Source organism: Triturus cristatus, chromosome 5_1 (assembly GCF_964204655.1).
Source record: "Triturus cristatus chromosome 5_1, aTriCri1.1, whole genome shotgun sequence".
NCBI lineage: Eukaryota > Metazoa > Chordata > Amphibia > Caudata > Salamandridae > Triturus > Triturus cristatus.
Window position 1 is genome coordinate 43,536,724 of NC_140587.1, and position 13,242 is coordinate 43,549,965.

General features: G+C 48.5%; 1 protein-coding gene across 1 annotated transcript in view; it reads left to right on the plus strand.

Annotated features, from left to right (window-relative positions):
- Nucleotides 1–13,242, plus strand: part of LOC146830113 (cytochrome P450 11B, mitochondrial-like) — a 146,972-nt gene that overhangs the window by 109,442 nt on the left and 24,288 nt on the right. The window contains exon 6 of the mRNA XM_085604014.1: nt 1,718–1,884. Coding sequence (XP_085460140.1) covers nt 1,718–1,884 — 167 coding nt within the window. The remainder of the gene's footprint in view (nt 1–1,717; nt 1,885–13,242) is intronic.

A 13,242-nucleotide genomic window follows, 5' to 3' on the forward strand; every position in this document is an offset into this window, starting at 1 on the left:
GGGGATCCTACGATGGTGAAGTGGATGATGGCGTGGTCGGTCCAAGTGAGTTTAGTGACATGGTTGTACTTGACCCTGTTGCTGGCAGTGATGATCGGGTCAATCATCTGTCCTTTGCTGTATGTGGATCGGTGACCAGTTGGGTGAGGCTGATGTTTCTCAAGCTTTCCAGGAGGTTGGTGGTGTTTTCATCTTTGGGGTCATTGAGGTGGAAGTTGAGGTCACCAAGGAAGATGTAGTGCTTGGAATCAATGGTGTGTTGGGCGATGCAGAAGGCATTGCGTTGGTGTTGCGTAAGCCGGGGAGTGGTCCTGGGGGTCTGTAGGCGAGTATGCCACTGGTGGTAGTTTTGCCATCGGTTTGGAGTTGGAAGTTGAGGTGTTCCATGATCGAAGTGGTGTCGTCTTTGGTGGTGGTGCAGTGGATGGTTTCTTTGTGGATGATGGCGATGCCTCCTCCATGTTTGTTGATGCGGTCCTGGTGTATCATCTTGTAGATGTTGGGGGTTGCAGTGGAGATGTCAGAGTGGAGGAGGGGTTAAGCCAGATCTCTGTGATGTAGATAATGTCAGGGTTGAAGGTGGTGATAGTGTCCCGGATTTCAGTGGTGTGTTTTCAGAGTGGTCGGGGATTGAGCAGGAGACAGAGGAGTAGTTCTGGGGTGTTCTTTTTAGGTGAGGTGGGTGTGTTGAAGGTTTCCATGAGGACGAGAGGTCCTGAATTGCAGGCAAAGAGGCAGAGGGAGCAGGAAAAAGGCACCTCCATTGCTTAAGTAAGAACATGCAAAGCAGCAGTTGTTGTTGCAGCAGATAGGGTCCAGGGCTAGGAGCTCTGCGGCGGAGTACCTGTGGGTAGTACAAAGGCCAGGGTTCCTGGTGCAGGGCGCAGTCCAGATAAACATCTCAGTCCTGTATCTCACGCCTTTCACAAGGATGCTCTGGGAGAAACCACAGTAAGATCAAAAGACAACCCCAGAATTGCTCCAGGGCATCATGAAGAGAGCTGAAATTAGCCAATGTCATGGCAGGGTGCATCCTCCCTGAAAACTGTACTCTGTGAGGAACAGAGATAAGCTATAACAGAGGAGTTCTTTGGGGAGAAGCCAATGAACCACAGCTACAGTCATGTAAACAACTGGTTCTAGCTGAAGAACACCAGGGCGTCGGTCTTCACATGTTTGCATATTCACAGTGGTCTTTTGGGATTTGAAAGATAGCAAGGTAACCACAGTAAGATCTGTACCCAGTGCATTTCTGGAGAGACTGTGCCAAGAAAGGCTCCACCAAAAGGAGAGCTATGCGCCCTTGGATTTTGTGTCCATTGATGTTTTACAGCCCAAAGACTGAAAATGTACTGATAACAAATTCATTCACATGTTACGCAGAACCTTATCCAGCCAAAAAAGGTAATTTCCACCAGCCATATTATATTTTGACACATTGAGAACCCTCTTATTCAAGAAATGTTGACTTTGAGTAAATAAAAGACAACCACCCTGAATGTGATGAACAAAGAGACTGGTTCAATGGGACTGTGTTACATATGCTAGGAATGCCCAAACCTCACCAGGGGTCAAAACAGGGTCAACACCAAGGAACATTATAGCTTGCCTATAACTGCTGTGTCCGAATTAAAGCAACTGTGTTCTTCTCAGCCCTCTCTCTTTCCCCTCTCTTCCTCTGCATTAATGGCCACCCCCCTCTTGTTATCTATTCCAGACGGCCATGCCCCTGCTGTTTACCCTCTTCGAACTGGCGCGAAACCAACATGTGCAGACGCTCCTTCGAGAGGAAATCAAGGCTGCCGACTCCCAGGGGCACCAGGACCTCTCCAAGCTGCTCAACTCACTGCCGCTGCTCAAGGGGGCCATCAAGGAGACCCTAAGGTAAGGACTGCCATCCTGCAGGACACTACGCCGCCTGCACCAGACCCATCCCCTCGGCAACTACCACCCCCTGCACCAGACCCCACCTTCCTCCAGGAGACTACGCCGCCTGCACCAGACCACACCCCTCGGCAACTACCACCCCCTGCGCCAGACCCCACCTTCCTCCAGGAGACTACGCCGCCTGCACCAGACCACACCCCTCGGCAACTACCACCCCCTGCGCCACCCTGCTGCAGGAGAACACTCCCCTTTATGACAGTGCGCCTCTCAGGAGAGATCATAACATGGAGTGTGGTGGAGTCAGAGCAGATATAGGAATGTTGGAAAAAAATAGCTGTCAACTGTCCCCCTGTCTTGTGGACACCTTTGAGACCCCTTGGTCTTTTCAAGCAACAGCAGAAAGGAGACTAGGACTTATGCATTTCCCTTTATGGGAGTGGCCCTACAGGTCTTGTGCTGAGTGGTCGTCTGACAAGCCATGGCAGCTCCATAGTAATGAGAACTGTCGAAGGGCCCAGCATGGCAAATCATAGCCACCATTATCATGCCAGTCAATGCCTGTGTCAACAGCTAGGCACACGTGTCAAGCCTTCTCCCTCTCCGCGCTAGTCAGTGGCAAGGGCCACTCCCCCCTGCAGCCACAGTGCTGCTTAACATCAGTGGCATTCAGGTTGAAGACGGAGGTGTCTCCAACAGGTCGGAGGAAAAGCCCTAAAGCCAGAGGAAAAAAACATGATCCTTGAACCCAAAGTTGAGAATTTCCATATGAAGAAGAAATTCCAGACAGACCTAGAGAGAAGATACAGTACATGATGTGGATTCACATGAAAAAAATAGGTACAAAAAAGTAGTAACTTAACGGAGCAATGAGCACACAGATAAAATGGTACCATGGACTAGGACTCTTTGTATAGGGAGATTAAGGAAGTAGTGGGCAGGAAGAAACAGGAAGTGACAAACAAGCTCTCTGTTGTACTTCCTCTCACAACAATGATCTCCGTTGTTTAAACAAAATGTGCAGAATTTCTGTTTTGTATGCAAACTCCTGAGCAAATTTTGTATAGTATTCAACTAAGCCCATACAAAAACGAAGCTGACCCTAAACACTAGGAGTATAAACATGTATAATGGCAATGAACAGGTCCACTTTCTGCAAAACTCCTTGGCCTGACATAAAATACCCAAGAATTCAATCCCCTTCTCCAAACATCTGCATTTCTCTTTGCACAGGGTTATAGCAGCTGTTTCTAATTTGTCCAGAACTCACTTCTGCATCATGTTAAGGACCCCAACACTCTTCCTAGAGATCTAAACATCATCCTGTCAGAAAATGACATGTTCTTTCTCTAACAAGATCTCAGTCACCATGCAAGGAAAGATGCTGACAGCAGAGGCCAACCCAACGGGCAGTACGGTAAACGGAAACACTCCCTCTGTGGTGTTAAAAGCTGTCAGCATTTCCAACTACAAATGTAACTAAATCTGATGGTAAGCACTCCTCAGATCCAATGTCGAGAAGCCCTCACTGTTCTTAAGCAAAAACAACATCTTAGTTATATTTGGGAAAGGGAATGTTCTGGTTTAGAGAATACAGGTTCACACAAAACCCCGGGCCCCATCATCTTTTTCATAAGAACCACTGGAGAGAGGCACTCTTCAGCTCAATTTGGTTCCATGACCCCCTGTTGTATCATATGTTTTAACATTTCTCTAACTTCACCTCTCTGAACCATGGGGACCCTGCACACTTTGGGGCCTATTTACAAACCCATTGCACCGCCTGTGCATCGTTTTTTGGACACACCAGCGGTGCAGAGTGCAGACCCATGTCTACGAGGCCGCGCAAAATCACTTTGAGTGGCTTTTCATGGCCTTGTAGATATGGAGTAAAACAAAGCAGTGCAAGTCATTGCTCTACCATACTCTGTGTCAAAGAGGCATTCCATGGGCATTAAGCTTGATGTTCTCACGCAACACCCATGGACTTTGATGCATTCCCAAATTTACAACGACTTGTAAACCTAGGAATGTGTCAAAAGTCTACGCCTCCCCGGGGGGGGGGCATAATGAGGAGAAATAACTTTATTTCTCCTAGTTTTTTCCTATTTCTTTGTGTGCTGCATTCTGCAGCATGCATAGAAGGAGTAAAACACCTCCATTGATTGTTTTTGTGCAGTAAGGTGTACCTTCCTACACAAAAACAATCATTCTTACAATGCAGACACTCTTGCACCATAATGCAAGGGTGCCTGAGTTGGCGTAAGGCAGCCACAATGGTGCCAGTGCAGTGGGAAAGAACAGGAATACTCTGTATATCAGAAATATGACGCATTCCTGCCCTTCCCTTCTGATGCAGGGGATTGCAGCAAAGTGACTTACAGCACCGACCTGCGTCAAACACTCGTTAACGAGGCCCTTTGTGTTCTACAGGCAGTAGCGGCTCGTGGAGGGAGTTCGGTGGGGCAGTGAGGCGGGGCGGGGAAATGTAAACACCGGAATATGGAGGAACGGAGGTAAGTACACATTTAAATTAATAAAAACGAATTTCGTTGCGCGCGCTGCATCGCAAAATGCGATGCAGCGCGCGCAAAGGAATTCATTTTATTAATTTAAATGTGTACTTACCTCCGTTCAGCCATATTCCGGTGTTTACATTTCCCCACCCCGCCCCGCCCCGCCTCACTGCCCCACCAAACTCCCTCCACGAGCCGCTACTGTCTACAGGGATGGCCCCTTGTTTCAAGAGAGTCATATGAACATACTCCTTGATGGACTCCATATTCCCCTACAAAGTCGCCCTTGGCACTTGATAAAATGTCCTTCTGACTCATATCCTTAAAAGCGTTACTCTTATTGGAGCTAGGGATTGACTATTAGGCATAATTCATGTTGATGAAACCACCCCAGAATTGGCGGCCCAGGTTTCACAATATAAACTTTCCCTGTGACCAAGCAATCCATGAATTTAATATCTGCCCATATGTACCTCTCAACATAATATTCAAACATGTCAATCAGATCCTCTCACTAGATGGGGTGTGGGCCAAATTGAGACAGAAATGTCAGTGGTGCAATCACCGTTTCGGGTGATCCATCAAGGGGGGGCCGAAAAAAACAGGGTCCCACAACACATTTTCCCCATGCTGTTTCCTATAGGAACTTTAGACAACACTACAGCCAAAATGACTGAACGGGATTAACCCCATTCAGAAGAAAGCTAGATCTTTACTCAGAAAGCGTGTTTTTTATGATTTGGTGAAAATGTGCTCAGCGTTTTAGAGAAACTGAGGATCAAAATGTCTAGATATCTTGTACCGCAGGAGTCCCACAGGAAAACAAAAAAATAATTCTGATTGGCCAGTTCCACGGGAGCCCAGCAGGACCGAGTAGTGCGAATTGATGGCTGCAACATGAAGAGAAATGTTGTGGCCCTAATTTTAGGACTTGGGGACTTGGTCTCTGTGTCATCAAAATGAAAGGGGGCAGGGTAGTGGTAACCAGACCCCCTGGCCTTTTTGGGGTGATGCAATTAAAAAACAAATAATAATTTTACAGCATCGAGGTACCACATGCGACAGGTAAAAAAAAAAAAATTAAAGGGGTAATATGTGGTTTAGGAATCTAGCGGACAACCCCACGCTGTGCATGCCCTTCAGTGTGGGATTGGCTGCCTGTAGGGAATAGGGTGCCCAGGCCCTGAGGCAAACCCCTTGCCACGCATAGCCAAAGGCCATGTGTGGCAGAGAGTTGGCCGCCTTATATAGGTGACTGGTCAAAGGAATTATATGGTGTCATGTTTTGCTTTCTCTCAAGAAAAAAGTGAATGTTAAAAGTATGTAGGCCGTGGCTCTTGGCTGCTGGCCTGATGCACACAGCACCAATCACGGCCTAACTCACAGCCTCTAATTATCGGGGGGCAGATTTACTAAACCCATGCGCTGCTCGTGCATCACGCAAGGCAACGCATGGGCTTAAGTGAGAATTACTAAGCCACGCAAACCACCTTGAGTGGATTTGTGCAGCTTAATTAATCCAGAGTAACGCAAGGTTGCGCAAATCGCTGCCTTGTGTTACTCTGCGGTGGGAAGGCGTTCTAAGGGTCGCGCGTGGTCGATCTCATGCTCCACCTATGGATTTTGGCGCATTCCCGGATTGACAAAGATTTGTAACCCTGGGAATGTGTCAAAATGGTACGCTTTCCCAAGTGAGGTGTAACGAGGAGAAATATCTTTATTCATCCTCGTTATTCCTCTTGCTACATGTACTGCATTCTACACAGAAAGAGGAAAATGCCTCTGAGGATTCAGGTGTCCCTTCCTGCACAAAAACAATCCTGCCTGTAGCGAAGGCACCCTTGCACCTTGGTGCAAGGCTGACTGTTGGCGTCAGGCAGCACTCAGTGGGCCAGTACAGGCAGAGAGGAGGAATGCATCAGACCTTAGTAAATATGGCGCTTTCCCGCTCTCTCCCTGTCACGCAGCGCAGCACGTTGTCTTGCTGCGCTGCGTGACAATTTTATAAATTTGGCCCCCAGTGTCTGCACCTGCGCTCTCGTGTCTGCGGGGAGTGTTCACACCAGAACAACAGACTGCATTTCAGGATCTGTTTAGGGCCCAGGAGCGCTCAAGATTTCAGCAACTTGTGGTCATTAATGGGAACACCTCTTACTTTAACCTCTGAACCCTAGCTAGGGATTGAACTCACACGAGAATTCACTCTATAGACCTCCATGCCTTTGCGGGGGGGCCTAGCAACTTTCCTGTCCCACGCCCCAGAAAATACACAGACACCGGCTGCGCTATGGAACACCTCTTTATTCGTTCCTGTCTAAGCGCGAACTGCCGCTTCCATCCCGCTGCTCCTCCCCTTCCCCTCTCGGCCATGCCTGACCCTGGGACAAGTCAGGACAAGCAATGGCGACACGACATCTCCCCCTTTTGTACTTTGAAAGTTCAATGTCTTTCTCAGAGCTCTTCAATGAGTCGAATGGACTTTCGAAGTTCCCTTCTCGGTCGGTTGGATTGTAATTGACTGGGAGGACGTTCTCTTCTCCCTTCACAGGTCTCCGGTATTCGTATGGGTTTCTACGTGGCTGCTCTCTTCTTGACTTGACACGTCTGTGTCCCAGTCAGGTCTACGAGCCCACGTGTAGGCTGTCGGGTTGCACCTCTTGAAGTGTGACACATTCCTGGTCATTCTTTTGCCTTCAGCCTCGGCTGTAATCATGGTCCCTTTTCTTCTCATTACTTGTAGTGGACGATCGTGGTAACGGCTGTCTGCTTTGGATTTCCTTTCTTGTCTTACCAGCACCCAGTCTCCTTCTCTGATGTCTGACATCTTGGCATGTCTGCGGTGGTCTGCATATTCTTTCATCCTCGCCTTCTTGGTCCGATCCAGGTTTACCAGGGTCTCGTGGTCGGAAGTCGTGATTCTGGACTGTGTGACAGCGTCTGCGGTTGGTATCCGTGTGCGAGGGACCCGCCCGAGCATCAGGGTAGCTGGACATTGATTTGTGGTACTGTGTGGTGTGGTCCTCTATGCTCGTAGTACTTCATTTAGTGCTGTCTGAATATCACGGTGAGTTAGTTCAGCTTGCTGCATTGTCTTTTTGATGGTGGCCATGAATCGCTCTACCATCGAGTTTTCTTGGGGCCACAAGGGAGTGATTTTACGATTGAGGTGTCTCGCGAATTTTGCGAATTCTGGTCCATTGAATGGTGGACCATTGTCCGTCTTCACCACTGTGGGGATGCCCCATGCGGCAAATGCTTCATCAATTGCAGGTATGACAGTGGTCGCTTTGGTGGATGAAATCTAATGAGCGATGGGGAAGCGAGAATATTCGTCCATGATGACGATGATGTACTTCCCCGACTTCAGCGGGCCAAAGAAGTCTACAGCTAGGTGTTGCCGGACACTGTCAGGTAGTTCCGACATCTGCAGGGGGGCATGTGAATCTTCTCGCCCTACTAGTTGACAGTGTGGGCAGTCTCGTAGTGTGGTCTTCACCATCTGGTCAAGAGAAGGGAACCAGATGCGCTCTCGCAGCGCTGTCTTCGTGGCTACCACCCCTCGGTGTCTTTCATGTGCCAGATTTACAGTTCCCTGTCGCAGCTGGTTGGGGATGACAATTCTCCGGTCTCTGAATAGTAGGCCATTGTCACTGATGGAGAGCTCATCTTTGATGTGTTTGCATGCCGTGAGTTCTTGCATGTTGACGGCGTCACTCGTGTTTCGTTCTTCTAGATGTCGCCATGAGTCAGTGCGAACACGATGCATGATGTGACATCGTTTGCTGATGCATCGATGATAGCCTCAAGTGGAACAGCGGGTGGGCAAGCTTGGCCGATGACGAAGTGGAGATATTCTTCAGCCACAGAGTGACGTACCCGCGTCTGAGCTTGGGGATACCGTGAAATGTAATCTTCCGGATTCTCCGCTTTCCCCGGTTTGTGGATAATGGTGTACGTATAATCCTGTAGGCGGATGCCCCATCTTTCAATCCGTGGAGGCATCTTCGCTCTGGGGTTCCCAAAGATGGTGATCAATGCCTGGTGGTCAGTGATGAGTGTGAAGAGCTTGCCATACATGAAGAGGTGAAAATGCTCACACGCCCATACGACTGCCAGGCTTTCTTTTTCCGGTTGGGAATATGCTTTTTCTGTGTCAGTAAGGCTGCATCTGGCGTAAGCGACGATGTGGCGTTGGTCAGCTTCGTCATCATATTGTGCCAGAATCGCTCCTAGCCCAACGGGGCTGGCGTCTACTGTGATTTCGGTTTTCCGTTTGGGGTTGAAATACGCAAGGTTGATGGCTGAACTCACTGCTGCCTTGATTGTGTTGAAAGCTGAGTCACACGCAGCTGACCACTGAAAACTTTGCCCTCGTCGAGTTAGTTCTCTGAGAGGGTAGCTGATTGTGGCGTAATCTTTGATGTAACAGGCGCAGTAGCTGGCCATCCCCAGGAATGAGCGAACATCACTGACGTCATGCAGCTGTGGAGTGTCCGAGAGTGCAGATATCTTGTCGGGGTCAGGTCTCATGCCCTCCTTTGAGAAGATGTGGCCGTAGAACTTGAGGGTCGACTTATGGAATTCACACTTGTCCTGATTGAATGTGAGATTGGCGTTGAGTAAAGCGTGACACACCCGATCCAGTGCTTTGTCATGATCTTTCTGGGTCTCTCCGAACACCAAGATGTCGTCGCTGTAGTTAAAGGCATTCGGAATGTCTTGTATCACTCGTCTGACAGCCTCCTGGAAGATCTCGGCAGCAGAGGAAATCCCAAAGTTGAGGCGTTTATATCGGAAAAGTCCTTGGTGTGTTGTGAATGTAGTGATGTAGCGTGATCGTATGTGCAGCACAAGCTGATGATAGCCCTTGTTGAGATCTAGTTTTGAAAAGACTGTTGCTCCGTTGTTTAGGCGTGTGATCATATCACTGATGTGAGGTCCGGGGTGTAACTCCCGTTCGATGGCTGTATTCGGAGCTCGCATGTCTACGCACAGGCGTACTTTGTTGTCTTGGCCTCTCTTGAGTACGACCACTACCGGGGACACCCATGGAGTGGGTCCAGTTGATCTTTCAATGATGTCTGCTTTCAATAGGTCTTGGAGTTCATCATCTACCGCCTCTTGTAGGTGAAAGGGTACTTTCCTGTGGTGCTGTGCCACTGGTGTCACTTGCTCGTTGATGTGCAGCTTGACTTTGAAGTGGGCGAGCTTCCCTAGACCATTGAACAGCTTTGGGAACTTGTTGACGATGTCTGACCTGCATCAAAAATGGCGGGCTAGACGCTTGAGGTGGGAGATGAAGTTACCCATGGGTTCGTCTCGCTCCTGAGACGCGAGGTTGAACGTGTAGCGCTCATAGTCTAGATTTCACTTGTGAAGGAACTTCTTATTCAGAGCTTCTTTCACGCTTTCATAGGATGAAGCGTTTGCCGGCGGTAGGTCTTTGATAATTTGTCCGATGTCTTTACCTACAAGATTGTGTAGGGCAATGAGTTGTTGGTTAGTCACGGACCTGTGACCCTTTCATAAAATCTTCAAAGTCCTCAAGCCAATTCTTCCATGCAGGGCCCATGCTATTTCCGGACGTCAGCGGTAGTGGCTCAGGAGGGCGTAAGTATGATACTCCCATGAGTATCTGTCCGGGCGGCGGGGCATTGTGTGCGGGCCGGGCACGGCTTGCTGCAAAGAGTCAGGATCTGACATGGTGAGGTATAGTGTGGCTCCAGTGGACTTTAGAGGCGTTTGTGAGGCTCAGTATGTCTTTGGCAGGCCTTATTGAGATTTTTTAAAACGTGTTGTCTGACTTCTAGATGGCCGCCGTGTTGGGACTAAGCTTGGCTAATACAGGTGCCTGACTTCAAAATGGCCGCCAAAATGGACTCATGCATGCATACCTCACTTCTTCACAGGGGTATTCTTATTAGACTTACCCTTGTTTTCACGCGCTGTTTCTGACAAGGTTCTGTTCTTGGGATACAGTCCTCAGGTGCACCTTCCAATTACGGACCGCGTGGATGCGCTGTCTGTCACTCGCGCTATGTTTCATCAGCAGGGGCGCTCTGCATTTACTCGCGGCAGCGCGCGCTCTGTTTTTACCTTTCAACGGTGGAGGGGGGTTGCTCGATCCCACCCTCGTTGCCAGTTTCCTGTCCCGTGCCCCAGAAAATACACGGACACCGGCTGCGCTATGGAACACCTCTTTATTCGTTCCTGTCTAAGCGCAAACTGCCGCTTCCATCCCGCAGCTGCTCCCCTTCCCCTTCCAGCCATGCCTGACCCTGGGACAAGTCAGGACAGGCAATGGCGACACGACAGCGACCAATCCATTTGTAGAATGAATGTGCCCTGCCAATAAAATAAATAGCGAGACCCGGCCACTGGAGGGCGCCCTTGATTCTCACATGTTTCACTGTGCTTTATAAGCACATTTACTTCACATTACCCACTGGGCACTGCGACGTGCCTTCTGTATTCAAACTTAACCTGGCTGCCAAAACTCAGATGCCGTGTCCCTCACGCACTTTCCGATCAGCCAATCCATTTCTTCCGTATGTTCCACTTCCTGGTAGGTGTCCCGGGCCACACACCATTTTCGCAGGAATTTAAATGGGATACAAGGAGCATGGGGGGGATAAAAGCGTGAGAGTATAAGAAGAAATCCTTTCCAAGTAGCTTTACTTATGTAATTAGGGCGTGGCTTAAAACATATAAACTAAGGGCCAGATGTATGACCCTAGTAAATTGCGACTCGCAATTTACTATGTACAATAGTGTCAGAGACACTGATTGCGATTACCAATCGGGTCCCAAAATGCAAGGCTCATGAATATTAATGAGGCACTCACATTTTGGGAGCCCATTGGGAATGACAGGCCCTCCCAGGGATGGTGGCCTGCTGGGCTCAGCAGACCACCATGTCTGGGATTGCTTTTAAATAAAGCAGCTTTTCTTTTTTAAATGCAGCTCGTTTTCCTTAAAGAAAAATAGGATGCGTTAAAAAAAAAAAAAAAACGTTTTTGTTTCCTCTTTTAAGGGCAGCTCCTCTTAAAAAATATTTTCGATGCATTTGCAAAGGGAGAGGGGTCCCCTGGGGACTCCTTTCCATTTACGAATGTATTACCACCTACTTGAAGTAGGTGGTAATTTGCGAGTGTTTTGCATCCGCAATTGCAGTCACAAAACATTCATACATGGCTCATGAGTCGCTATTAGGAAGGGAACACCCCTTCCTAATAGCGAGCCGCAAAACCTATTTTGTGAATCTCTAATTAATTAGCGACTTGCAAAATAGGTTTTGTACATGGGCCCAAGGTTTGTAGCGTGCGCAAACGGGTCTAAAACCCGTTTGCGCACACTAAAAACCGTCGTACATCTGGCCCTAAAACCCTGCCCTTCACACACTATGCATTTATTTGAGTGGCTCCAGACGTATACAACAAACATGGCTAAAACAAGCCCAACCCATTGGCCTTGCCAATGTTTGTAAGCAGAATCAAGTAAAAGCAATTATTTTATTGAAAATCATTAGAATTGAAAATGTTTCAATTCTGAAAATATGACACTATAAATTAAACATAACTAAGGTAGATGGAAGGGGGGTGGTCTTTGCAGTGTGTCATTCTCTCCTCTCTCCATCTCACACTGCTCTCTGCAGTCTCTCGCTCTCAGGCACCTGCGCCTTTTTTCTCCCGTCATAGTTCTGAAATCCTCCATCAAGGTATCTCACACGCCACGGCTTTACACTCTCTCTTGCAGGTGCTTCACCCACTCACGACCCACCCACTCTCCTATAAGTAGGGCGACCAACTGGCATGGGTGCAAATTCAGGACTGTCAGTGTAAAAATTCAGGACAACAATTCAGGACAGAATGTCAAAATTCATGTTAAAAATTTGGGACAAAACATACGGTTTTACAGACATATCAGAGGAGGTATATAAGTAAATAGAGAACCAAAATAAGTACAAGTCAAAATAAGGTTGAGACAATCCTGCACTTCACAGTTTTTCAGTATGCGCGCAACTTTGCAAAGTGACATCAGGCCCTTTCTGCAATCGAGATGTGCACACAACAAGCTGTCACTGCAATAGGGCCCATCGGCCTTCTATCTGTGATAATCGGCTGCGGTCTCAGAATGACAATGGGCCACTCCACAGTCTGCGCGAGGTCCGGGAGGGGCCGCTGCAGGCAGCCTCAGTCCACAGTCTGCGCGAGGTCCGGGAGGGGCTGCTGAGTGAAATCTTTTAAACTCATGGGGCCTCTCACAGTCACAGGGGAACAGCATACCTTCCTGAAATTCCCCAATTTGATTTTAGTATGATGTCTGTAAGGCGTCCGTAATTTGGGAACCCCAAATTACGGACGCCTTACAGACATCACACTAAAATAACGAACGGTTGGTCACCCTACCTATAAGCACTGCATTTTCTATTCCTTTCTTTGGCACGGTGTTCCTTCACTCACTTAATTACATTTGGCACATATGTGGCCATCAGTGTGCGCTCTGCAGAGAGGCCAAAGATTGGATGTGCGTGTAGTCTCTCCACTTTTAAGACGCTCCGACAGGCACTGTGAGAAACTGGCATTGCCTTCACCCTCAGCTCCAGACCTCACATTCGGGCCCCATCATTAACACCCACTCACAGCTGGAACTAGAGCGGTCGACCCGGAGCGGGGGATCCGGGCTCGAGTCACAGCAGGGACCCTTGCCATACTGTGATTCCGGGCAAATCACTTCATCTTCCCGGGCCTAACAAAATGAATGTGTCCATCTGGAATCCAACTGGTGCTCATGTAAAGTACCTTTGGGTAGAGTTCGCGCTACATAAAACTCCCACCCCAAC